General features: G+C 46.9%; 2 protein-coding genes across 3 annotated transcripts; both read left to right on the top strand.

Moving 5' to 3' along the window:
• The first annotated feature begins 12174 nt into the window (after positions 1-12174).
• LOC146647343 (uncharacterized) lies at positions 12175-15345 on the top strand. 2 transcript variants are annotated; one of them, XM_085388966.1, is made up of 3 exons: positions 12175-12579; positions 12800-13574; positions 13690-15345. In XM_085388966.1, exons 1-2 carry the CDS (start codon positions 12408-12410, stop codon positions 13555-13557), a joined length of 930 nt encoding a protein of 309 aa, XP_085245092.1. In that variant the 5' UTR covers positions 12175-12407; the 3' UTR covers positions 13558-13574; positions 13690-15345. The 2 variants fall into 2 exon arrangements, with proteins under 2 accessions (XP_085245092.1, XP_085245091.1); XM_085388965.1 differs by having other exon boundaries at positions 12178-12579; positions 12800-13693.
• A 3628-nt stretch (positions 15346-18973) lies between these two features.
• On the top strand, positions 18974-25167 carry LOC146647342 (armadillo repeat-containing protein 1-like). Its single transcript, XM_085388973.1, has 7 exons — positions 18974-19297; positions 20518-20714; positions 21018-21109; positions 21385-21574; positions 21659-21775; positions 21955-22029; positions 22573-25167. Exons 2-7 carry the CDS (start codon positions 20553-20555, stop codon positions 22762-22764), a joined length of 828 nt encoding a protein of 275 aa, XP_085245099.1. The 5' UTR covers positions 18974-19297; positions 20518-20552; the 3' UTR covers positions 22765-25167.
• Positions 25168-27025: the final 1858 nt, after the last annotated feature.

Raw genomic sequence — 27025 nt, 5'->3', positions numbered from 1 at the left:
CAATAATACTAAGTGCAATAATCCTTTCTGTCATCGTTGTATTTTTACTCAGTTGTATATAGTATTTGTATTTGTATTCTATTTTTATCTTATTGTATATTTATTTTATTTTATTCTACTGTATATAGTATTTTATTTTATTCTATTCTGTACAGCTGTGTACTGTATTTATTCTTATTGTATTCTAATTTTTGCGTCATAACTTTTGCACTGTCCACTTCCTGCTGTGACAAAACAAATTTCCCACGTGTGGGACTAATAAAGCTTATCTTATCTTATCTTATCTTATACACAAGAATGGACATAAGGAGCTTCTTTCAAAGAAAAAACTCTGGTAGATGTTATTTTATATATTATGCTTTGGATGTTGTTCAGTATATTTCTGTGCAAAACAAGAGGAACTTCAACACACAGAAGGATATTCACAGCTGAAAACAGATATTTACACTTTATGGAAAACACAAGAACATTTTTTACTGCACAACATCAATTTAGAGTAAACTTGTTTTGTTTCGGATAAATATTGAAATGTCTTTTGAATTAGTTAAATGTCAGAATAAAGAGAGACAGAGCTTCTATTTTTTATCACTTTGATCAAATGTAGGAGTACATGTACACTAAGTTTATTGTTAATTAATAAGAAACTCCAGACGATTCCATTCTGAGCTGAAGAAGCTTCTGATAGGTTCGTAGAGTCCATGTGAGCAAACTGGTGGCACACCTGTGGATGCATATAAGGCAAAACACAGAGCCTGTTTCTGTGACATGGGAACATCAAGAGATGTCAACAAAACACCAGGAACAGAACTGTGGAGCTCCATAAGTGTGGCTCAGTTTGAATACAATTTGGTGCCATTTACAATTAAGAAATACAGACAGTTTCTCTCTTTACTCTTAAAGTTAACAAATATGTTTTTATATTTATCTAAAAAATAAACATTTAGTCTGATTTGATGTTTCAATTAAAAAAGTGTTTTTATCTGAAGAGTAAATATCTGGTTTCCACTGTATATTTGATGATTGTCAGAGCAGAGAGGGAGAGAGGAACAGAGAGGGAGGAGAATGAGGACAGAACAGAGATGAACAAGAGCAGGTGAGACTCACATGTTAGTCACATGGTTGTTTACCAAAAGTATCACCGTATCATAGGTCCTCATGTATCTCGTACCTCGTGTTTCTTTTTAGGTTTGTTATTTTTCAAATTCTACATTTATTAAGTTTTGCAGCTTGTTTGCACAACAAGGATAAATAATTATATAAACTTTTCTCAATCTAAATATTGGACTTTGGTAGAATTAAAAAAATAAGTGTAGTGCAGGTCTATGATGATTTTTAGTGCTGCTATCATCTAGTTCTGGTTCTGGTTCTGTCTTGGTTAAGTCCTCAGTAGTCCTGATTTTGAACTGTTTTAATTCCGGATCAGTTCTGGGTCTGGTTGAATTGGGGTTTAGTCCCTGTGTCTTGATGCAGCCCCGACTTTGTTCTGCCTCGCTGCTTAATTAAAAAACTAGTTTAAGGTGTCCTGCACATGTCATATATATTTTTCCCTATATGAAGTCATTCTTTTTTGAACAAAACTCAAAACAGAGCCTATTAATCTTTCAGTCATTTCTGCCCCCCCCCCCAAAAGAAACCCTTTAGGGCTACGCCCCGGGTGTTTCAAATGTCTGGCTCCGCCTCTGATTCTGTTACTGTGACAGTCACAGTAACAGAATCAGAGGTTTAACAGTGTGTGGCTCCCTCTAGTGGATGTTGTGGAGTATTCTGTTGTCTTTGCTCCAAAGGTTTTTGTACAGAGTTTTGCTGTTTCCTGTCACTGTGGGCTGCAGAGCACAGTAGTACACAGCAGAGTCAGACACTGCAGCAGAGGAGATCTCCAGATGAAACTGCTGTTTTTCTTTGTCATGTATAAACTTCAGCTTTTCTGTTTGCTCTGAATGTTCTGCCATAACAAGCTGTGGATGTGAACCAGACTTCTGATGGTACCAGTAGAGGTTGAGGACAGAGCCTGAATAGTTGCAGGAGAGAGTCACAGTGCCTCCTTCCAAACTCGTCACTACATCTTTAGATGGTGTCAGTAAATCCTCAGAGGATCCTGAAAACAACAAAGACATATTTCACCATCATGTTTCTGCATCTTTAAACTTAGTTTATAAAAAGTGAATCAATTCAAACAACATCCAGATATTTTCATGTCCATCATCTCCTTTTACATCTCACTCCATCTTTTGATGACTCACCAGTCTGAAAGGAGACTATCATCATCCAAATGAAAAGCAGCAACATGATTTTCTCTTGGACTGAATGAACAATAGAGAGAACACAGCAGCTCTTCAGCTCCTAAATGAAGCCTTTCATGTTCACTGCTGTAGCTCCTCCTCCAAAGGCTGCTTCTTCTGGATAGGCTTGGCCCTGGTTTCTGTGGAGCCTGTAAATAAAGAGCTTTGAATATTTGAAATATTTAGCAGAATGTAGAATAATCTCACTCATGTATTAAACAGCAGAAGTACACGTGTAAACCAGCCAGCATCAACACTGGGCTTGATTCTGATTTTGTGTCATTTCCAGCTGAATGTTGTTCGTCTCCACAAAAAGCTCTTTATGAACAGAACTCGTGCAGATTTCTCAACAGTTTTCTTTCCTGTTAGTTTGCAGCTTTGTGGGAGCTGACTTCTTTAACTGTGTTACAGAGACCTTTACTCCTGTAAGAGCTCAGCACTGGAAGGATTTTTTTATCTACAGAAAATAACAATAAAAACCTTTTTAGTTGTTAATATGAGGACGTGTGTATAGCTCACCATGTGGGGCAGTCTACAGTTTCATATGAGATCAGTTTTTACCAACAGTTGGAATCAAAATACTGATGATTTTATAATGTCTGGATGTGATGTTGATGAAACTCGTGACTAGAAAATCTGAAGGAGAGCATCATCATCTGATGTGATGAGTTCAAAGAGAATAAATGGAACAAGCATGAGATGGTCTTCCTGGTTGGACTTTTAGCTTCATGTGAGAGATTTTACCTTAAAGAGATAAACCTCTGTTACTCTGTTTATTTAGCTTCTGCTGCATTTCTGCATGTCCTCATCCACTAAATATAAAATAGTGTAAATGAGCAGCTTTTGATGTTTGACAGTTTTTATTGTGTCTGAACGTTCCTGCAGTTGGTTTGTGGTTGATGTGGATTTGCTGCTCATGTGAATCCTCCCACAGTGTTTCATTAGCAGCTGTAACCACAGTGACTCTGATAAAACAGGAATTAGCAGAATCCATCTGATATGAAGCTGTGCTTTGAATACCACTTCCCTCCTCTTTGAAGAGTAGTCAGATATCTGTGTTCAGGTTTTTGTACAGCCTCTTCTACACTTTGTATCACTGTGTTTGTAGAGCACAGTAGTAGAGAGCTGTGTCTGCCAGGGTTAGGGCTGCTATGGTCAGATTAGTTGTTGTAGGTGATGTTTCTGATTCATATCGTTTATCAGGGATATATTCATAACCACTGTCATCTTTTGCTCCTTTCTTTAGTATAAACTGAGGAGCCTGAAGGTCAGAATCATGTCTGTACCAATAAAGCCAAGGATCACTAACACTTGTCTCATAGCTACATGTGAGTGTGACAGATTCTCCTTCTGTTTCAGTGACTTCAGGTTGTTGAGGAGTGATTGAGTCTCCAGCTGTTAGTCCTGGAAAAAGAAAGAAGAAAAGTAGTGAAATGCAGTCTGTATATCTGCTTAATGCAGCAGCTTCAACTAAACTTTAATCCCTGTTCTTAAACTCACCTATAATGTGAGATAGAAGCAAAAAGAGGTGCAGCAACATGTCTTTGGAGTTATTAAAGCCAGACAGACAGCACATGAACAATGTTCTTCCACTGCAGCACAATGACCAACAAATAATGTCATTGGATGAGCTCAACTTCAGTGGGCGGGGCCAGTTTAATAGCTGAGCCAATCAAATAGTTTTGTGCTTCCACAGCAGCTCTGTCTCTGTCTCTGATCTTTACTGCTTCATTTCTCTGTTGTCTTTGTCATCAGTCCAATGACACAAGAATCAGAGGTTTAACAGTGTGTGGCTCCCTCTAGTGGATGTTGTGGAGTATTCTGTTGTCTTTGCTCCAAAGGTTTTTGTACAGAGTTTTGCTGTTTCCTGTCACTGTGGGCTGCAGAGCACAGTAGTACACAGCAGAGTCAGACAGCTGAAGCTTCTGGATCTTCAGAGGAACTGATCTGATGCTGGAATCCAGTGTGGATGAAAATCTGTCTCCAGCCTCGTTTTCCCCCTCACCAACTTTAAAGCGACTCAGGATGAATTTGGGGCTGTTGTTTCCATCCTGTTTGTACCAGTAGAGATAATCATTTGATAAACTGCTGCTGTTATAGAGACAGTCAAGTGTCACTGTGCCTCCTGCAGCAGCAGTCTCTTCTCCTTTTGCTTGCAGCACGTTGTCTTTTTGTGCTCTGCATTCTGTAAAACACCAACAAACAGTATCAGTGTGCTGTTAAAGAATCACGTCAATGTTGATATCAAAGAAACAGAGTTGTGTTCATACCGAGGCACATAGCAGCCAGCAGCACTGAGATGAACAGAGGCGTCATATCTGCAGTGTAGAGTAACTGTGAGCTACAGCAAGTATAAAGAAGCTGTGATCTCTCTGTTTAGTCTTCATCAACACTAAGTTGGTGGATTAGAAGGAGGAGCCTGATCACAGTGACAGGACTCATTCACAGCCCTGTGTTATTCCCCCTGCTGACAGCTTCACACTCAGCACCACTCTTTAGCCTTGTTAGTGTTTAACACAGGAAACATGGCGAGACAATGCAGCGTGTAGACATGAAACACATGACAGGAACACAAGGAGAGGTAACTGGAAACAGATAAGTGGGACGAAGGCACGGACATAACTCACACGTTAAAGACAAGACAGACAAGACAGAAGACAGGAAACAACTCATAAACACAGAGACCCACAAGAAACACAAACCAGACTCAGACTCAACTAAGACAAACTAATAGTAAAACTAGAAAACATTATTTCATAAGTAATCAAAAATACAAAATAACTGAACCAAACTGACAACATCACGCAAACTAAACATTAACATAAGAAATCAAAAATACCACATAAACTAAAAACGCTGGGTCACAGACCCGCCCCCTGACACAACGGCCTGGGAGGTCAGTTTCTTGATCATTAATATGCAGATTGTGATGACCACTGATCAACAACCACTGATCAGTGTCCATGAGCACCATTCACAGAGAGTTGGGGAATGGCTGCAATCACAGCATGTAAGATGGTGGCTGTATCCCAATTCAGGGTCTGCAGCCTTAAAGGCGCATTTTAAGGCCGATTACGTCACAGCGACGCGCCGAAGGCTGTCCCAATTCAAAGGCTGCTCGAAATGCGGCCCTCAAATGCGTCCTTCATTCCCCTGAATTTTAAGGATGTGGCGGTGTAGACTTCGTGGCCCAACATATCCCAGAATGCATAGCGCGGCGGTGGGTGTGGATAATTTTGCTGAAAAAAAACGGCGGATGAGGGGCGGCCGAAGAGTAAACTTTAAGTAAGTACTGAATATTATGTCACTTATTTATGTGCAAATGTTTAATAACGAAGAACATTAAACATTGCTGTTGGCCACATGTCGGCAAAGTCATGTGACATCAGTGACGTTTGTACTAACTTGGTTTTAAAGCCTTTATTTTAAAATATACGCCGTTCAATAGCTGAGCTTAATCTTACAGAGAATGATCAAAGCTCATGTAGAAACAAACAAATGAACAAAAGATTGTCTCCTTCATTTCTGTCAAACACAGCTGTATGACACGTTTCCAGCTGTTAGTATCATGGTTGCTAGGCAACCTGGGCAGCGCAACGGAGGCTAGACCGTCCCATTTCACAAGCCTCGCACTTCCGGCCTTACCGGTCTTTGAGTACGCGGCCCTTGAGGATCGTTGAGGCTGCGTACTTTAAGGCTGCAGACCCTGAATTGGGATACAGCCGGTGACAGTTGTACCATTAGGCCCCTCCTCCATTCAGAGATGGTCTTTCCCTTTTCACGTAAATGGCCTCCTTGACTCCGCCCTCAAACCAGCGTTCCTCCCTGTCCAGGATGTTACATCCTCATCATTGAAAGAGTGTCCACTGGCCTGTAGGTGTGCATAGACTGCAGAGTCCTGATGAGGTGGCTCTGCTGTGTTGTAGCCAGAGGTTGTTTGGTTTCCCCGATGTATAAATCCTGCCAGTCCTCCTGCACTTAACAGCGTACACTATGTTACTCTGTTTGTGTCGGGGACCCGATCCTTGGGGAGGACCAGTTTTTGGCGCAGCGTGTTTTGGGGTTTGAAAGCCACAGAGACCTGGTGTTTAGAAAAATTGTGTCTCAGCTGCTCCGATACTCTGACACATATGGGATCACTACAGGTTTTCTCTTAGGCAGCGGTTGTCCTTCTCTCCTGGGTCGGCTGGAGCTTTCTTTTGGCGCCTTCCCAGCTTTGACAAAAGTCCAGCTGGGATAACCACATTTACTCAGGGCCTTCAGGGGAAAGCTGCAGTCAGCTGAGACTGAAGAAGTCACCTGGATGAGCGACGAAATGTTTCCCACTGAGAACTCTTCCTCCAGATAAACTCAGAGGCAAAGCTGATGATCTGCTGGTCCTGGGTCAGTTCTCCCAGTGTTTTGAGTTTTCTTGTGTTTTTTCATTATTATAATTTACACTGAACAAAAATATAAACGCAACACCTTTGTTACTGCTCCCATTCCCCATGGGATGGACGTAGAGACCTAAAATTCATTCCAGATACACAATATAACCATACCTCCCAAACAGTGGTCATAAATCAGTCCAAATGTGTGGTAGTGGGCACATCTGCCATATTGAGATAATCCATCCCACCTCACAGGTGTGCCACATCAGGATGCTGATCTGACATCATGAGTAGTGCACAGGTGTACCTCAGACTGCCCACAACAAAAGGCCACCCTGGAATGTGCAGTTTTGTCTCACAGCAAAATGCCACAGATGCCACAAGCAATGAGGGAGCGTGCAATTGGCATGCTGACAGCAGGAATGTCAACCAGATCTGTCGCCCGTGCATTGAATGTTCATTTCTCAACCATAAGCCGTCTCCACAGGCGTTTCAGAGAATATGGCAGCACATCCAACCGGCCTCACAACCGCAGACCTCGTGTAACCACACCAGCCCAGGACCTCCACATCCAGCAGGTTCACCTCCAAGATCGTCTGAGACCAGCCACCCAGACAGCTGCTGGAACAATTGGTTTGCACAACCAAACAATTTCTGCACAAACTGTCAGAAACCGTCTCAGGGACGCTCAACTGCATGCCCGTCGTCCTCATCGGGGTCTTGACCTGACTCCAGCTCGTCGCCATAACAGACTTGTGTGGGCAAATGCTCACATTCGATGGCGTCTGGCACGTTGGAGAGGTGTGCGCTTCACGGATGAATCATGGTTCACATTGTTCAGGGCAGATGGCAGCTGAGAATGTCCCAGTTCTTGCATGGCCAGCATACTCACCGGACATGTCACCCATTGAGCATGTTCGGGATGTGCTTGACCGGCGTATACGACAGCGTGTACCAGTTCCCATGAATATCCAACAACCTCGCACAGCCATTGAAGTGGAGTGGACCAACATTCCACAGGCGACAATTGACAATCTGATAGACTCCATGCGACGATGTGTTGCACTGCATGAGGCAAATGGTGGTCACACCAGATACTGACCGGTTCTGGGTCCCCAGACCCCCAATAGCGCAAAAAACTGCACATTCCAGGGTGGCCTTTTGTTGTGGGCAGTCTGAGGTACACCTGTGCACTAGGCAAGGCAAGGCAAGGCAAATTTATTTGTATAGCACAATTCAACAACAAGGTGATTCAAAGTGCTTTACAGAGACATTAGAAACAAAAACAAATAAAAAGCATGATTTAAAATTGATTAAAACAAGCAAACAAACTAACTAAACACACACATTTCACACCTGTTCGCGCGATCTGAACCCTTATCGTAAGGGGAGCTACCAGTCCTTCTGTGGACGAGCTACTGTACTTTCTATTTTAAATTCCCTGAATTTAAAATACTCTCTAGACCCAGTCTAGACCCAGCTGGGGAGCTACCCAGAGCTCTAAACCCACTTAACAAACAAACAAACAAACAAAACAGTATATAAAATCAAAACAGATAAAATCAAAACATAAAATCAGAACAGTAGATAAAATCAGTAGTTAAATGTAAGTTTTGAAATTTAAGCTTAAAAGTGTGGATTTGGTGCTTTATTCAAATGCAGCTGAGAACAGGTGAGTCTTCAACCTGGATTTAAATAAACTGAGTGTTTCAGCTGATCTGAGGCTTTCTGGGAGTTTGTTCCAGATATAAGGAGCATAAAAGCTGAATGCAGCTTCTCCGTGTCTGGTTCTGACTCTGGGAACTGATAAAAGACCGGATCCAGATGACCTGAGGGATCTGGAAGGTTCATACTGGGTCAGGAGGTCACTGATGTATTTTGGTCCTAAACCATTCAGAGCTTTATAGGCCAGCATCAGGACTTTAAAGTCTATCCTCTGACGGACAGGCAGCCAGTGTAAGGACCTCAGAGCTGGACTGATGTGGTCCACTTTTTTGGTCTTAGTGAGGACTCGAGCAGCAGAGTTCTGAATGAGCTGTAGTTGTCTGACTGATTTTTTGGGTAGACCTGTAAAGATGCTGTTACAGTAATCAAGCCTACTAAAGATGAATGCATGGACTAGTTTTTCCAGGTCCTGTTGAGACATCAGATCTTTTATCCTTGAAATATTCTTGAGGTGATAGTAAGCTGACTTTGTTATTGTCTTAATGTGTTTTTCTAAGTTTAGGTCTGCATCCATCACTACACCCAAATTTCTCGCCTGGTTTGTGGTTTTTAGATGTATAGGTTGAAGTTCTCTGGTGACCTGTAATCGTTTTTCTTTGGCACCAAAGACTATTACCTCAGTTTTGTTTTTGTCTAGCTGGAGAAAATTGTGGCACAACCAGTCATTGATTTCCTCAATGCATTTACCAAGAGCCTGTACAGGGCCTCGGTCTCCTGGTGACATTGTGATATATATTTGTGTGTCATCTGCATAGCTGTGGTAGTTTATTTTGTTGTTCTTTATAATCTGTGCCAGTGGGAGCATGTAAATGTTAAACAGAAGGGGTCCCAAGATGGAACCTTGGGGAACTCCAGATGTGATACTTGTCTGCTCAGATGTGAAGTTACCTATTGATACAAAGTATTTCCTGTTTTCTAAGTATGTTTTGAACCAGTTTAGTACAGTTCCTGAAAGACCTGTCCAGTTCTCCAGTCGTTTGAGTAATATGTTGTGGTCAACTGTATCAAATGCTGCACTGAGATCCAGTAAAACTGGATCTACACTACTCATGATGTCAGATCAGCATCCTGATGTGGCACACCTGTGAGGTGGGATGGATTATCTCAATATAGCAGATGTGCCCACTACCACACATTTGGACTGATTTGTGACCACTGTTTGGGAGGGATGGTTATATTGTGTATCTGGAATGAATTTTAGGTCTCTACGTCCATCCCATGGGGAATGGGAGCAGTAACAAAGGTGTTGCGTTTATATTTTTGTTGAGTGTATGTCCTAACAAATCCACTCTGTTAGTCTGGAGTTTATACTATAGTGCCTGGGTTGTTGTTCAGATTTTGATTGTTAGATTCCCTCTGTGTGCTTGTGTGAGTCCTTGTGTCTCGTTTCCCTCTTTGTGTTCCATTCTGTTTCCCCGTCATGGCGTCATGTCCCAATCCAGCGACCGCACGCTTCCTAGTCCGCGCAGTTTGCGTACTACGTACGGCGCGTACTAGGAAGTATGGAAAGTATTGAGAAAGACAGAGAGAAACACAGGGAGGAAGGTTTTGAGTTCTAGAGATGAAGGATACAGTAACTAGTCTGCTTCTAACTCCGGTTTACTTGACTGCAGTCAAAACATAAAGAAGGTTCTTTTCAGGAAAAGCCTCGGAGCCCTCAAGTTGGACCGCTCACTCCGCCATCTTCCCAGAATCACCCCCAAATTTGAAGCGTGGTCCGGTGGACACTTCATGGGCCCATATATCCCACAATTCATAGCGCGGCGGCGGGTGTGGATAGTTTTGCCGAATAATACGGCTGAAGAGTAAACTTTTAAAAGTAAGTACTGAATATGATGTTCAAATGTTTAATAACGAAGAACATTTAAACATTACTGTTGACCACATGTCGGCAAAGTCATGTGACGTTAGTGATGTTTGTACTAACTTGGTTTTAAAGCCTTTACAGATATATATAGTCGACCTTAATCTTACAGAGACTGTGATGATTTATGGATAATTAAAGTCAGTCATAAGAGCTAAGTTGATCTATAGTGTTACATCATATTCTATAAGGATGTTATGTGTTTGTAGACTTTCTGCCAGTTTGACCCATTTAGCAGACGTCAGCCTGTTTAAGGCTCTGATATCTATTCTGTGTGACTTACAGCAGTTATGACATGGTCTGATTTTCTCACCCAATAAAGGAATATTTCATATATCAGTCTACTCTTCATTCTATCAGACACAGTTATCACAGCTCGTACATTTGCTTTCTACACATGTATGTAAGCATTGAGCCAAATTTAGTAATGCCAACATATTAAAAGAACAATATTTGTGTCTTATGTATAAGACATATGTACATACACTTTTGAGTGAAGATTTAAGGTGATAGGAAATATAAATAACTGCAACTTGAATCTTTCAAGTTCAAGCTCACTGCTGTAATACACACACACACACACACACACACACACACACACACACACACACACACACACACACACACACACACACACACACACATATTTACAGTCCTGTGGTCTCAGCCTCAGATACTCAGCTAATCAAAGTGATGTCATGACAAAAATGAATGACCAACAAAACATGTTCTCCTTCGTTTCTGTCACACAAAGCTGTAACGTTTCTCGCGGTTAGTATCATGGTTGCTAGGCAACCGGAACAACGCGACGCAGGCTAGACCGTCCCATTTCACACGCCTCTCACTTCCGCACTTCTCGTACTCATAGTACGCACCGTACGTAGTACGCGTAGTGCGCGTACTTCAAGCGTGCAGACCCTGAATTGGGACACAGCCCATGTTTCTCCTGTGGCGTCATGTTAATAATTCACGTCAGCTGTTCCTCGTGTCTTCTCACGTCCTCGTTGTCCTTCTGTGTATTCATGTCAGCGTCTCCGTCCTCCGTGTGTCCTGCAATCTGCCTGGTTTGTTTTGTAGTCCCACATTAGTTAATGTTGTAATCCTTGTGTTCAGCAGTAAAGCTGCTTTTGAGTTTACTTTTTGCCTGCCCGACGCGTCTGTGTTTGGGTCCAACGCTGCCTGCTTCACACACAGTTTAGTACATTTCCCTCCGTTGATAAGGCAGTCTGATATGGAGAGAACGTGTCCATAAGTGTGATTATCTGTTAAGCGAGGTTTGGACGTTCCAAATCTGGAACCAACCACCAGTCCGGGCCTGAGTAACCCTCATCACTGGGATCACTCTCACACAAACTCAGACCACATAATGTACTAATATAATATATTCTCCTCGGCATTCCCATGATGCACTGAGTGTTTCTTCTTTGCTTCTTTTGTCCTGTCTTCCTCCTCTCACATCAAACCCACTGTCACCAAAGTGCTTTCCCACAGTGGGTCATCTGATTGTTGAGTTTTCTCTGTATTATTGTCTTGACTTTACAATATAAAGTGCCTAAAAACAGCTGTTGTGATTTGATGCTATAAATCAGATTAAGTTGACTGAACAGTTTGAGGTTGGCACAGATCAGGTTCAGAGTTGGCAGACTGTTTATAAGGTTACATTCAAACGTTTATACTAAGTCTACATTTAAGAAAAGCATTTCATGAGCTCAAATTACAAACATTTCTTCATCAATAACTTAATGAGAAAAACTGAATGTTGGAGACCTTCAGGGCCTCAAACACGTTTCATAGATTTCATGGTTGATCTTAGGTTTGATTAATAATCGTGGTAACAGATGGACTCCATCAAGACCATGTGTGTGTCAGGTTTGCTCAACTGTTAACATGTTTTTCATTTATGTTATTACATAATAATGTTTTTTACTTTCTGTTTTGTTTTAGAATTGTTTCATGACTCTGTTCGTGTGTATTTCTGTATTTTGCTCATGAAGAACACGTCCGATCTCAAATCTGCAGGCGCAAGGAGCTGCAGAGGCGGAACAAAGCTCAGTGCGCTCTTCTGCCGGAACTTGACTGTGTGACACCAGGCGGAAGTATACAAAGAAGAGGCGGAAGCCCCGTTTTGTGAGCAGAGAGTGTGTTGTTGTGTGAGCTGCGGCAGCAACGATGCCTTCAGTTCAGTATCTGAGAGAGTTCATCAACGAGCGACTAACTGCTGCTGCTGAACAAATATTCTTGGAGTTTGAAAAAACGATCGTCCAGTACGAGGAAGAGATCGACCGTCAGCGCAGACTGCTGGATATCACCTGGAAACCCCAAATCAAGCTGCACACAGCAGGTGAGTCTGTGTCTTCATCTAAAACCTGCCTTTAAATCACGGAGTCCCTGTTTGACACAGTTATAACCTCCGCTGTGAGCAGCATGTGGCCGCTGTCACAGCAGCTAACTGCTGTTTGACGGCGTGTCGGGTAGAGGACACAGGAACCAGTCCAGTTAGCTTTTACTGCAGAGCCTCGTTACTGATTAAAAGGAGCCATATTTATGTTTCTGTCCACCAGACGTCCCACAGGAACATGTCTGTAAGGAGGAGGAGGAGGAGGAGGAGGTTCTCCCTGAGCAGCAGCTCTGGAACCAGGAGAGGAGCTCCAGTGTGGAGCAGGAGGAACCAGAAGCTCCACAGATTAAAGAGGAACAGGAGGAACTGTGCAGCAGTCAGCAGGGAGAGCAGCTGGGACTGAAGGAGGAGACGGACACCTTCATGGTGACTGCTGCTGAGGAAGGAGAGCACAGTGAACCAGGAGGAGACGAGGAGCAGCTCCTCTGTCACAGCTCTGCTGGAGCTGAGAGCCAGGATCAGGAAGGAGGCAGGAGTGCAGACTCGGGACCGACTAGAATTATATATCGAATTCACTGTAACAATCCTGCACACGCTCGCATGTTAGCGCGTCAGAAGAACTCTGACGCAGGTAAAAAGACTTTAAAGTGTGATGTTTGTGGAAGAGCCTTCAAGAAAAAATGCCAAGTCAAAGAGCATCGCAAAATCCACACAGGAGAGAAACCGCATTCCTGTAAAATATGTCAGAGAAGCTTTACTCAAAAGAGCACCATGCTGCGCCACATGATAATCCACACTAAGGAGAAGTCGTACTCCTGCCTGACGTGTGGAAAGACCTTCAGTCAGAGCGGGAATCTGTACGTCCACATGAGGATCCACACAGGCGAGAAGCCGTATTCCTGTAAAACATGCGGGAAAACGTTCGCACGGAGCAATCACATGTTACGCCACATGAAGACTCACACGGGGGAGAAGTCGTAGTCCAAGAATGCATTCAGGTTCAAACACACTTTTTAGACTCAGTTTGTTGGAGTCGCTCGGTGAGGTTGGTCACATGATCAGTTTGACTTGGGGGAGGCGTGCTCATGTATTAATTTACTTTTCTTCTTCTAGACAACATCACGTCGAGTCTTGGAACTCTGTTAGTATGAATGAGAGGTGGTGAGTTGTGATATGATGAAGAGATGGAAGTGAAGCTGTTCTTCTGAGAGGCGACTGTGCAGCTGTGCTGACGTTTCACTGATGTTCGACACGCAGCTGTTTAAACGTTGATCTGAGGAGCTTTGAAAGGAAACCTTTGGACGTCTTTAAGTTGCCTTGAAGACGTTTAATCCGAGAAGCTTCTTCAGTTCTAAGAGCAACTGGTGGAGAGTCACGGATTTAAGCCCTACAGGACAAGACTCATCAGTATACCTGCAGCTAAAGGTCAAAGGTCACTCTCTGAGGATGCCAATGTTCACATTTTGGACAGAGAGGACAGAGGGCGGGGCTTACCACACCAACTGTCTGCCATCTATAATCCAGTTTGGAGATCCCTCCCCAGACGCCTTAACGCCCACTCACATCCTGGGCCATCTGACCTCAGGAAGTCACATGATAAGGTGGGCCAGGTTTCACAGTGAGCTCACCTGAAACCCTGGCTGATTGGGACCCACACCCGCTTTCACGCCATGGCCCATGTGATTAGGTGGACTATCATCAGGGGGTCATTGTCCCTCTTGGGGGGAAACTCCCACTGGGCTTCTCGGATGAAACGTCTTAAAGGCGTCCCGGCGCTTTTCTTAGACTAGGATGACCTGGATGACCGAGAACCTTCACAGACATGTTGAAACACTCGTGGCTTTAATTCATGTTACTGGGTTTGACGAGTGTGACCAGTTGGTGACCTGAAGGGTTCATGCAGGGCTGTTCTAACATTTCCTCAACTGCAGAAACTCGAGCTGAGCTAAAATTTTAGTTGACTGAAGTAAAAATGAAAACTTGTTTAGAGGAAATAGACCGCACAGTGAAAGCTAAATAACGTGTCACTGAATACATAACTGCAGTTTTATTGGAGTGATGAGAGGCGGCTGAGCTGCTCCCGCCTCCTCGGGCAGCGGCGCGCGCCACGTTGCCCAGGTGGTCTCCAAGGAAACCAACTTTCATGAGAAAATGAAACGGGCTGAGGTGACCTTCGATATTTCAGTGATATTTGAAAAAGGAGAGGGCGCACCCCCCTGACTGTGACTGAGCACAGTCAGCAGGGACTGAAGCGCCGCCTCATGGCTCTCCACCATCGCCACGGCGATCGGGGACCTGCAGGCTCAGACAGATTATAGATGATAACCTCGCAGCTGTTTCACACTCTGTTTTCTATAAAAGCTGTTTTGTAGGATTTCTTTGAGACTCTGGAAGAAAACATGTTTGACGTCTCTGCTTCAGTAGAATCAGAGGCAACAGTGTAAATATGAGAAAGATGCAGCTCTGATCTTCCGCCTGCATCGAGGTTTTCTTCTTTACCTCCATCACTCTGTTTGCACCTGAACGTTTAGTGGAAGATGTTTGGTTTGTGTCCTCAGTGATTTTTGGATTGAAGTCAGATGTTGAACTTTGTGTTTCAAGCATGCTTTGTTTTGTGTTCACATCTTTTTAAACGTTTCCGTCTTTAGAGCTGACACTAACAAACTGTACGAGCTGTTTGACGTGTCGATGTGAAAGGATCTTTATAAATAAAGTTTCCTTCCACAGCAGCTCTGTCTCTGTCTCTGATCTTTACTGCTTCATTTCTCTGTTGTCTTTGTCATCAGTCCAATGACACAAGAATCAGAGGTTTAACAGTGTGTGGCTCCCTCTAGTGGATGTTGTGGAGTATTCTGTTGTCTTTGCTCCAAAGGTTTTTGTGCAGAGTTTTGCTGTTTCCTGTCACTGTGGGCTGCAGAGCACAGTAGTACACAGCAGAGTCAGACAGCTGAAGCTTCTGGATCTTCAGAGGAACTGAATTTTCTTTCTTGTTGATTTTAGCATCAAATCTGTCGTTGTTGAACTCTTCAGATTTTTCTGTTGTTTCTGAGAAAGATTTCAGCATATACTTCGGGTAACTGTTCACTTCTTGTTTATACCAGAACAAAGTGGGGCCTGTTCTTGTTGTTTCATATCTACATCCAAGTGTAACTGTGTCTCCTTCAGCAGCAATGACATCTCCTTGTTCCTGGATCACTTTGTCTTCTCCTTTACACTCTGAGGAAGAACAGAACATGCAGAGGAAGAGATGGATCAATAAACATGATTAAAAAGTCACCATTAATCAGACTCACACATTTATTTAAGCAGAGGAAACATGTTGATGTTTGTATCTCACCAAAGAAAAGAGCAGCAAGAATAATCCACAGCCAATGTTCCATCTGTACAACAAGGTTTAAATCAACAGGAGAAACTAGCTGATGTTCAACATTCAGTCTGAGAATTGTTCTCTTCACAGCAGCACTTATTATTGACACAATGGTTGAACACAGTGCAGAAGGAGAGCCCCGCCTACTGGATGATGTCGCCCTCTGTCTCCTCTTTGAGTCTCACTTCTCTCACTTCCTCTTCCTCCTGGTTCACAGACTGTGAGCAGCATTTGAATCACTGTGAGGAGGGAGGATGGAGCACTTACTGTACATCTCTGTCCTCTGCTGCTGTGGACGGTTGACCCGAGGTATTTAAACTCTACCTTCACTTCCTCTGCTCCTTGCAGATTCACCGTCTCTGTCCTCATACATGTCCTCCTCCTGACTCCCTCATGCAGGACCACAGCTCCTCTCTCAGCAGCCAATCATCTGTTTTCTCTGATCCACCTTCTCTGAACTTCTCCGTCACCTCCCTTAACCTACAGCAGCTCTTTCCTATATCTTCATGGTGGTTTAACTCTCTGTAGTTACTGTAGCTCATCCTCAGCTGCCCTCGCTTCCTCCTTCCTAATCCTCTGCACTTCCTGATTCGTTTACTGTCCTCCATCCATCAATCCTCCTCTTTTATTTTCTACATTCATCAGCTCCTTAAATGCTCCTTCACCTTCTCAGCAGCCTCTCTTCATTCATGAGTACATTTCCACCTGTGTCCTTAAAGCTGCTGCACATCCTTTCCTGTGTTTGCTGCACACCTGTCCTGCCGTTACACCTGCCTGCTCATTGTTCTTCCTCATTCTCCTCTTTCCTCTGTCCACAGACACACCAAAGACCTTCCACTCTTTTCTGCTCCAATCTCCACTCTGTCCCACTTACTTCACACTTCCTGTTCTTGTCTTGTCTCCAACCTGTGAGGCGTGCACACTGATAACATTAATCATCTCACAGCCCCACCCCCTTTGGCCAGCAGTAGCACAGTTTCCATGGAGACAGTTGTTGTTATCCTGGGTCAAACGTCTTCCTGATGCAACCCTCCCGGTGTATTCAGGCTTGTGCGCACGAGCTCATTCGCTGTTCCGACCGTCTGCAGAGTTCTTAATATTATCGTTAAATAACCGTAGCTGCCGGCTTGTTTGAGTAATCTGTAAATGAAGCTGCTGCAACCTCAACAAGTCCCTTCTTAACAGTTGACCTGTCACACTGCTCCCACTGCCAGACTGCAGCTGCACCTTATGTACATTTTGTAGTATTCATTCCACCTCATTCATTTCTGTATTTTATGTATACAAGTTTAGATTCGTTATTTATAGTTGATTTACACAGCGTGTGTGTGTGTGTGTGTGTGTGTGTGATTTACATTGCTGTGCTTGAGAGCCACCATCTACCGGAACCAAATTCCCTGTATGTGTCTGCACATATACTTGGCCAATAAACACGATTCTGATTCTGATGATTCTGAAATCACAGTCTAGGCCTCGCGGTGCAGCGGGGGATCCTGCAGACTCGACGACCTGCGGCTAGAATGTGCTTTTCGTGCAGTATGAAGGGAGGCGTGCTTGTAGTGAAGCTGGAGTTGTACTAGATGTGTTTGGACCTGCTGGAGCAGATGAAGAGCTGCTGCGTGTTCAGCACCAGCTGTTTGTGCGTCTCCTTCCTGACAAGCTTTTTGTGCAGCGACTGTGGCTTTGCTGTCACTGTGGGCCTCGCAGCACGGCAGCTGTTCCTCCCTCAGCTCAGCGAACAGCGCCCGGCTCTTCGTTCTTCATCCACAGCTGTCCTCGCTCAGTCAGCTCAATCGGACTCCTCCTGCACCACCGCCCCCTCCACCCTCACAGTCACACACAAACCTTACAGTTTATTCTGGGGGTCATCAGCAGCGGTGTGTGCAGGTCAGGGGCTGGTTTTACAGCAGAATGCTGCAGCAGCTCCTCACGCTCTCCTCTCATCTTTGCACTACAGTCTTTGGCTTTGTCTCCACCTGCTGGACTGAAGCAGCTGGAAAAACAGCCCTCGATCGTATTTTCAATTTTGAAAATGTTTCCTCCCTAATAAAAATGTAGACGAAGCAGATACAGCAGTGAGGGCAGCTGTCACCTGGTGCCTGTTTGGGTGTTTTTGTTCTAGTGACATAAACAAAGGCTGTTGGGCACCTGTGCGTGGCCCTCTGCTGCCCTCTGCTGGACAGCACTGAACGCTGACACGTGCATTCTGCTACAGTCACGTGCTTCGTCACTTCCTCAATTCGCACACATTTGTTTTAGTGTGTTTAAAAGCGAAGTCCAAAGAAAATATTAATGCAGGGATTTAAAAAATCAGGTTGAGGAGAAAACCTCCGCAGTCCGCATTCATGTGCGCGTCATGTCACCCAGAATCACGCGGTAAAAGCTCGCAATGACTCATTTTCTCTGGAAATGCAGAACGATCGTGGCTGTCTGACGGTGTGTGGGTTCAATGAAGACAAAGCAGCAACAAAGCGTCACCTGCAGATCTGTAACTGGCTCCACATTTACCTGCTACCTGAAGTCTGACGTCAAACAGTGGTTGATGTTTGCTTTAATAAAACGTGTTTGTCTATGAGTCAACTCTGAGCTGAGCTCCTCAGGATCAGCTGATTTATTTTGTACAGAAACTTGAAACATTTCACGAAGCTAAATCTTCGGAGTCACAGGAGCTCCGATCACTTCATTTTCATCCCGCACGGGTCCAGGAGAGCTTCCAGGCAAACATGTTTACTCTGGTAGAAACTGCCACCAAATTAATGTCACCGGCAGGATATGCTTCCTCCTGTGAGCATCTCACTCGGAGCCAGCTCTGCGCACCTCCAGTGTTCACAACAGGAAGCTAAACTGCTTTACTACGTCCACCGGAAACGATGCGGCCACAGTTTCTCCAACACGTGATAGAAATGTGCAGGTGAGATAGTGCCACAGGTGAAAACAGGAAATGAGCTCATGGAAGTGTTTTAAATCCACTTTTTAAAACTCAGATAAATGTGACGTTTTTGTCTCCAGCTGATCCTGCGTCAATTTCCGGTTCCTTCAGGGCGCGGCGCCATTAGCTGTAGGAACAAAGCAGCTCATTGGTCGGCGCGATCAGGTGGTCTCGGCTCAGCCAATCGCAGGCTTTGATGTTGCGCCGTGGACGGCCGGGTGGCGTTCAGCAGGAAGCATTGCTGCTTCGGTTCACGGTGTTTTCCTCGAGTCGTTAACGGCGCCGGAGACTGAAAATCCGCGCGCACGCGAACCCCGAAGAAGTGCGGATTCGTCACCACCGCGCGAGGCTGCCGGAGGAGAGGCCGACCGGACAGCCCACGCGACCAGTTAGCCGCTAGCCGGCGCTCGGTGTCCGTCAGAGAGGTGAGTGCTCCCGGGGCTCGGGCAGCCGAACACAGCGCCTGAGACCCGCGCTAAGCCGCGACCGCAGGCCGGCTCCAAAGTTAGCGCGAGAATCAGCTGATTTAGCTTCTTCCGGCTTCTGTAGAAAGAAACACGATCAAAGACGCAATAACGGAGAAACGGCAGACACGGGGGAGGTTTCCGGTCGGTTCGGCAGCACATTAACAACTGACATGAAATACAGGGAGGTAGGACAGGTGGGTCCATCCAGACTTCAGTCTGACAGCTGTCAGAATCAAATATATCAGAGCGTTTATCGAGCAGCAAGCATTTCTCTTCATCATCATCAGCGAGGCTCCTCTAAGGAAGACGTTCCTGTGTCTGTTCATGAAGCTTTAGATCCAACATGAGTTTATCAGCTGGAGGCCGGACACCAGCAGGAAACAGCCCTCCGGCCTCTACAGCCTCAGATGTGCTCTCATTAATATCTCTGCTGAACGCTCTGACGGGTTATTACAGACACCTGCATCCAGCTGCATCTCCTACGAGTCCTCCCACAGATGAGCTTCATCTCCAGCATCCTCTCCACCCACTGCTGCAGAACCAGGACAGCCATCACCGGCTGCAGAGGAGGATGAGAGGAAACGAGAGGGGCCGGGTCGTTTCCAAACAAGAGCGAGGGTCTAAGGCTTACCTCCTGCTGCTGGGACTGTGCTGAGACCAACACCCCAGCAGCACCAAGCTTAACTACAACTAAACTGAAAACTAGAGCGCGATGTGACAAAGCGTCCAGTTAACGTAGATGTGAAAATGAAGACCAGGTGAACTAGAATAGAAACAGAGGAAACATTGCTAGTTTCTCACAGCTCGGCGGCTTTGATGGGTACAGCTCTGGTTTGTAGTGCAACACCTGCACTGACCTTCCTGAATCGGTCCCACGCCCTCTGTGATGATTAAAAATACTTAATCTGACACAGGGTCTAATAAAAACTGTCTGACTACGGTCCTCGTATCTCCTCGCCCCCGTGCTGCCTCTGATCCTGAGGTCACCAGGTCATGCTGTTTACCTTCTGATGTAAAGCTCTTAGAGGCTGTTGTCAGGCTGTGAATACAGTAAAATGTGTGTGAAGGAAACACGTTTTCTGTTTCCCGTGATATTCATGGTCTGGGGTTTCTCAGAGGTCAGAGGTCGTGAGAGGAAAATAAATGACGTAGAATACCTTACTCTGCTCGCCCCTCAGCTGCTTCTTTTATGGGCGAGTGAACGGCAGCAGCCATGACCGCCGAGCCGGACGCGCTGGCCGTGGTCAACCAGCTGAGGGACCTGGCCGCCGACCCCATGAACCGCAGGGCCATCGTCCAGGACCAGGGCTGCCTGCCCGGACTCATCCTGTTCCTGGACCACCCCAACCCTCAGGTGGTCTACTCCGCCCTGCTGGTGAGCTCACAGTCCAGTGGAAACACATAGACTCTGTCCAATAGAGAGAGGGCGGAGCTTACATGAGGATTTCAGACACCCGGATCAGCTCAGCTTGATGTAACACCTGTTGTGTGCAAAGATCTGCTCCAGGTGTCTGAACCCAAACATCAGAACGAGTTGGAGGCTGCTGGTCGTCGGCGCTGAAACGCCTCGAACAGCAACAGAATCTGTTATTTTAAATCAGACGATATTTGAATAGAGTTTGGTGTGGGAAGCCGTCTCTCTGATTCAGTTTCTGACTCTTTCCGGGTGTCCTTCCAGGCGATCCGTTACCTGGCAGAATGTCGAGCCAACCGGGAGAAGCTGAGGGCGGAGCTGGGGATGATGCTGAGCCTCCAGAACGTCATGCAGAAGTGAGTCTGATGGAGCTGATCCAGGTTTCTGCAAGCACAGTAGCAAAGTGACTTCCTGTTTGCTGTGAGCTCTAAGAAACAAGTTTAGAGGAGAATAAAGGAAGAAGGAATGTCGTGAGTCGCTGCTGATCGTGGCGCTTTATCTCGTCGATATCAGTGACGTGTACGTAGAGACCAACCTGCTCACCCGCTCGTACTTGCAGCGCTGTGAGCAGAGCGCTGACGCTCCTGCTGCTGGGAAAACGAGGTTCCACAGCTCTGCTCTTTCCATCCAGGTCGACCACGCCCGGCGAGACGAAGCTGCTGGCGTCTGAGATCTACGAGCTCCTGCAGGCGTCCGGCAGCGCCGACTCCGAACCGGCCGAGGAGCCCGTCAGCAGCCGCCGTAAAGCCCAGTTCTTCCTGGGCTCAAGCAACAAGAGAGCCAAGACCGTCGTCCTCCACATCGACGGCCTGGACGACTCGGTCAGCGCGCCTTTCACTCAGTAATGATTCCCTTGGCGTGGGCGGTGGGAGGAGTCATGAGCGTTTTGTTTTGTGACCCTGCAGAGTCGGAGGAGTATGTGTGAGGAGGCGCTGCTGAAGATCAAAGGCGTGATCAGCTTCACCTTCCAGATGGCCGCGAAGAGGTGCATCGTCCGCATCCGCTCGGACCTGACGGCCGAGGTCAGACCAGACCACGCCCCCTCGTGGTTCTCGCTGTATAATCACGTGATCACAGCTTCCTCCTGAAATCTGCTTTTGTTCCTTTGTTGAAGTTTTTCTGTCATTTTCTGTGAATCAGCTGCTGAAATGTGAGTTTCAGGAGGTCGTCTGTGAATGACTGACGGTGTTTTTGTGTTCAGGCTCTGGCGTCCGCGATCGCCGCCACCGAGGTGATGAAGGCGCTGCAGGTGGTGAAAGGAGAAGACGGAGACGAGGTCAGTTTGGCTCTCAGCTCGTTGGCACGTCACGCTTGCTCTCGTGCTCGCAGCTTCGTCGTTCGCTCTGACGTTGCACCTAAAAGCACCAGAAGAGAAGGTGGAGCAGTGCTGTCAGCTGTGGGCTTTAAAGAGCTGAGACACTGTGTGGCCAGCAGGGGGCAGCAGAGACACACTCACACCTGGTAGTTAGAAATGTGCTCGCTCAGCCGGCTGTCACTGTGGAGTGCCCACTCAGGCCTGCTGCATCAAAGACTTCACGTTACAACATTTCCTGCTCACACAGTAACACCCAGTTTGCACCCACTGTGGGCCTCCCACAGGTGGAGCACCAGCCGGGACTACTACACCCGGCTGATAACACCATCAAAGTGGGATCAGTGGGAGTGGGTGTAGCTCATGTTTGTGAGCGTGGCAAGATGACGGGCACGAGTTCACTGACAGGAAGACGCACAAAAACCAAGGGGCGGGGTCATGCTTAAAGAACAGGTGTGCAGCCTATCGCAGCGCGTCTAACGTGTGCGTTCCCGTCCGTGTGTGCAGGTCCTGATCCCGTTCCCGGAGGACGGCTCTGTGGAGGTGGAGCAGAACGTGGACCTGCCGGACTACCTGCCGGAGGAGGAGAGCCCATCTCAGGAGCCCGACAAGGCGGTGAGCCGAGTGGGATCGGGGCAGGACGGAAACAGCTGGCTCGGAGCCGCCGCCAACTTCCTGTCCCGCTCCTTCTACTGGTGACCGGGCGGAAGGGTCGGCGCTGCCCCGCGGCCCCGCCTCCCCCCGTCGGACCTTCGTCCTCGTCTCAGAACAAAAACTCACAGCTGCCAAATCAGGATGTTTAGCTGGAGAGACGACGCAAAGTGTGAAATGTTGCCGTGGAAACCGTTTCCTCCTGGGGTCCCACGCTCAGTCTGACCTGCACGTGGCGACGTCCTCTCCGTGAACCAGTCCTTGTGTTACAAACCAAAATGTCTTAACAGACAGGAAGTGAACAAACGCCGAGTCAGAACAAACGAGACTCCTCCTCCTTTATACTGTTTATTATTTATTCGCCCTCGTGCCGTTTGACGTGTTGGAGCGGCGGCGGCGAGCCGTGCCTTTCAGTTTCTCTGATCACAAACTTCCTGCTGCTTCCTTTGGGGCTGCAGAGATCGACCAACACGAGCGAGAGAAGAAGAGGTGGTTAAACACTGCGCCGGGCCGAGCGGAGCGTTTCCTGTAATGTCTGAGCGCGGGCTCGTAACGTGAGCCGCGTGTCGGGGTCAGAGGTGAACGACTGTTCCGCTCATATGTGGCAGATGTGTTAACGTGAGGAAGGACATAACCACAGCTCAGTCAGCTGAGACCCCTCAGGGCTTTGTGCCGCGTGCTGGGGACACGGAGCAGATCATGGCTGCGTCATTAGAGGAGCACGCGGCCGCTTTAACCCTCTGCTGCAGAGGCGTTTACTGACCTGCAGGGTCAGAAGCACAGGTTGGAGCTGCGGGGGTTTGCACAGGTAAAAAAAATGAAGCTGCTGCTCCATCAGTCAGCCCTCGGGGTTTCCACGGGAACCATCACGTACCTTGGCTAACTTCAGCTATAAAACTCCTGACTCGTGTCCCTGTGGGCAGACAGCTCACAGCTTCACTGAGAGCTCAGAGGACTTCATGTTCCTGCTGTCCACTGTTGTGCAAGTTCCACTGACCAACCACGTTTGACCTGTGGTCCTCGTGGAGTGGAAGAACGTGTGGAGACGGCAGCAGTCGCCTGAAAAGAATCCAGCTTTTAAATGTGTTCAGCTGATGAACAGGAGGTGACCTGATGATTCCAGACTGGGGGGGGTGTGTGTGTGTGTGTGTGTGTGTGTGTGTGTGTGTGTGTGTGTGTGTGTGTGTGTGTCGTCCCCACACACCCAACCACCTCCAAATCAGGACAGGAACGTTTGCAGTTATTCAAACAGGCGGTCCGACACGGTGCCTGGGTCCTTGCTCCGGCTGTGATGAGATGCACGAGCCTTTCTGCACTCATGTCCACCATCACGCCGCCCGCTGCCGTCACGTTTAGCAGAGAGCGTCAGTTTAAAAGCTGCAGGCCGATCAGAGAAACTGAAAGGTCACAGGTTTGATTGCCGACCACCGTCGTGTTTATGGAGACATGTTACCTGCTTTTGTTTCACTTCGGAGACCAAAGGGTTGGAATCACCACCTTTTTTTTTATTAAACATGGTTTAATGTGAGGCTGCTGAGTGTAAACGGCGTGCGTGTTACTCTGTGGACGACGCGGGGAACAGGAGCACGATCCAGTGACCGCTCGCTCCGAGCATCAGGTCCAAGGAGCTTTAACGAGCTCGTTAAAGAATCAAAGCACAGTCGATTGGAGTGAAATTTGCAGAACTTTTGACAGTCTGACATCATTTCCTGTTTCCCCTGAACGCTCGCTCACGCTGTGGTTTCCGCTCAGCGGCCAATCAGAAGCTTCATTGTTGATATTTCAGAGTGAAACAAACTGATTTGATTGGCAGTGGAAGTGACCTTTGACCTCCATATACAGATTTCTGCTGTCGTCTCATTCTGTGTTAATTGTGTACCTGCCAGGTGTGCTCACGACTCCACCCACAGAACGCACGGTCCAATCACATTCAGAGTAGCCTGTTGAATCCAAACGCGGTGTCGGCTGAATCTAGGACAGCAGGTAAACGCATCGGTGATGTCATTGGCGTTTCCATGGAAACGCTGTATAAAACGCCCCGTCGTAGAGCCTCCACAGAGCGTCGAGCTCCAACCCTCGGGTTCCTGAGGATGTCCCGCTCTGATGGTAACCACGGGACCGCTGAAGCCGCCTCTTCCCGAGGAGGGCGACGCCCCGCCTCCAGGTTCTTGACTGATGTGTTGTGTGACATCACGGTTCTGCCGCCTCGCTAAACGCTCGTGTTAAAGCCGAGCTCTGAGCACTGCGGCGTTTTACAGCGTTATTACAGGTCATGTGACCGAAGCATCTTTAAAACAACACCCAGCGCACATGGGTGAGCTGTTCTCCACCCGTGCGCGCTCTTCTCCACCCGTGCGCGCTCTTCTCCACCCGTGCGCTCTGCTCTTGTTTCCTCTGCTCAGGTCAAAGTGTGAAGTTTCACATGTGTCAGAAATAAAAGCTTTTCTTCGATGTTGTGTTGACGTCATGTTTTTGTTTTCTTCGCTGAAACCAGCTGAAACTCGTGCATTTTCTTCATCGTGTGTTCATCGTGATGTGTGTTGCCGTAGAAACGGTCTGTGTGGTGACTGCTGAATAAAAACTGGTGAACCTCGCGCTCGCTGTTTGATGTTTCGGATTCGTTGTGTTGTCACTCAGCACTGCTCACACAAAAACACACACGGGCCTCAAATGTCATAAACACAGTGGTAAATATCCAAACGGATAAATTATGATCGCACTGAAACGTTTTGTTGACAGATTGTGTAGTAACCTTGAGAGTGGCCGCTGCTTCGTTCAGCAGTCTGATGGCGGTTGGAAAGAGGTTTCCTGTGAGAGCAGGCCGTGGTCGGGCTCTCAACAGATGACGCCGTGGCCCCACTGGTCCTCTCGGCGACCTCGCCGCTCTCCTCGGGGCGCACGCGCACAGATGCTGCCCGTCAGCACTGTCAGTGGAGCGTCTGTAGAACGTGCTGAGGACTCGGGTGTGCCTCCTTAAAAAGCAGATGCTGTTGTGCGTCTGTGCTTAATGATGTGATTTGTACCAAACATTGAACGTTTAAGGGCTCAAGACTCAGCCCTGAGGCGGCCCGGTGCTCAGGAGGATATTGTTATACAGGATATACAGATGTGTTACATTTATACAGATGTCGCAGTGTGAGGTGAACATCTACAGAGTGCTGTGAGTGCATCAGTGGGAGCGTGGCTCTCTGGACTAACAGTGTGGGCAGTGTAACAGAGACTATGTCAGTAACCAATGTGAGCGTGTGGTGAATGTTGAGAATGAATGACATCATGGTCACTGGGGGGGATAGGGGGGTGACAGCTGTGGGGAAGAAGATCTTCCTAAACCTGCTGGTTTTAGTCTGAAGGGTCCTGTAGCGCCTCCTGGAGGGGCGGAGCTGGAAGAGTTTATTGGCAGGATGAGAGGCGTCCCTGAGAATGATGCGTGCTCTGCGTAGACATCTCTTCTTGTGGACATCCTTAATGGCAGGAAGTGGAGTCCCTGTGTCCCGCACAAACTGAGGTGTGCTTGTCAGGAAGTCATGGATCCAGTTTTGAAGGGGTGGGTTCATCCTGAGTGGGCCCCGTCTGTTTACCAGCTGCTGGGAGATGTGGTGTTACATGCTGAGCTGAGCTGTTCCGGTGCGGTGGGTAAGGCATCCTCGTGGAGCCGATTGAAGAGCTGAGGTGATGTGATCCTTGATCAGTCTCTACCTTATAAAGCATGTAAGTGCTACAGGTCGAAGGTCATTGCCTGAGCTGACTGAGGGTTTCTGTGGCACTGGGAGGACGGCCGACCAGCTTGAATATACCTGTGAAGATGTGAGTGGGCTGATCTTCTCCACTCCACCGTTTCAGGATTCACAGATTTCACAATGGGATTTTCTGTGGTAACGATCCAGAAACACAAAAGTCTGCCTGAGTTTGTCACTGTTCCTGTTTCCACACCTGCTGTGGGCCAGTCACCTGGAAAACATGCCCATGCAGGGCTTTCCCACAGAAAACATGAATAAGGACCCAGAGGAGCAAAGCTGCCGTGGGGCAGTGTGGGCACACCCACCTGGGTCCTCTGTGGGATCGGTGTGGGTTGCCGTCTGTGGGCCTGCACAGGCATGTTTGCTGGCACATGGTTTATAATCAGGCAATAAAAGGGAAGCATGTCTGCTGTGGAGATGATGAAACACAGAACAGGTCTTATTACAATATCAGGTGTGAGGCAGAGGAAGGACTGATCCAACACCTCCATGAAAGGAGAAAAGGAAGGAAGGAAGGGAGGAAGGGCATGTCTTCAGGCCAGATTCCATTTTCTGAATCAGAATAACCTGTT

This window comes from Rhamphochromis longiceps, linkage group LG18, assembly GCF_057381845.1.
Source record: "Rhamphochromis longiceps isolate RC_006_pf linkage group LG18, R_longiceps_female_GT1.1, whole genome shotgun sequence".
Lineage (NCBI taxonomy): Eukaryota > Metazoa > Chordata > Actinopteri > Cichliformes > Cichlidae > Rhamphochromis > Rhamphochromis longiceps.
The sequence above is the reverse complement of the archived record's forward strand: the minus strand, read 5'-3'. Positions and strand labels throughout refer to the sequence as shown.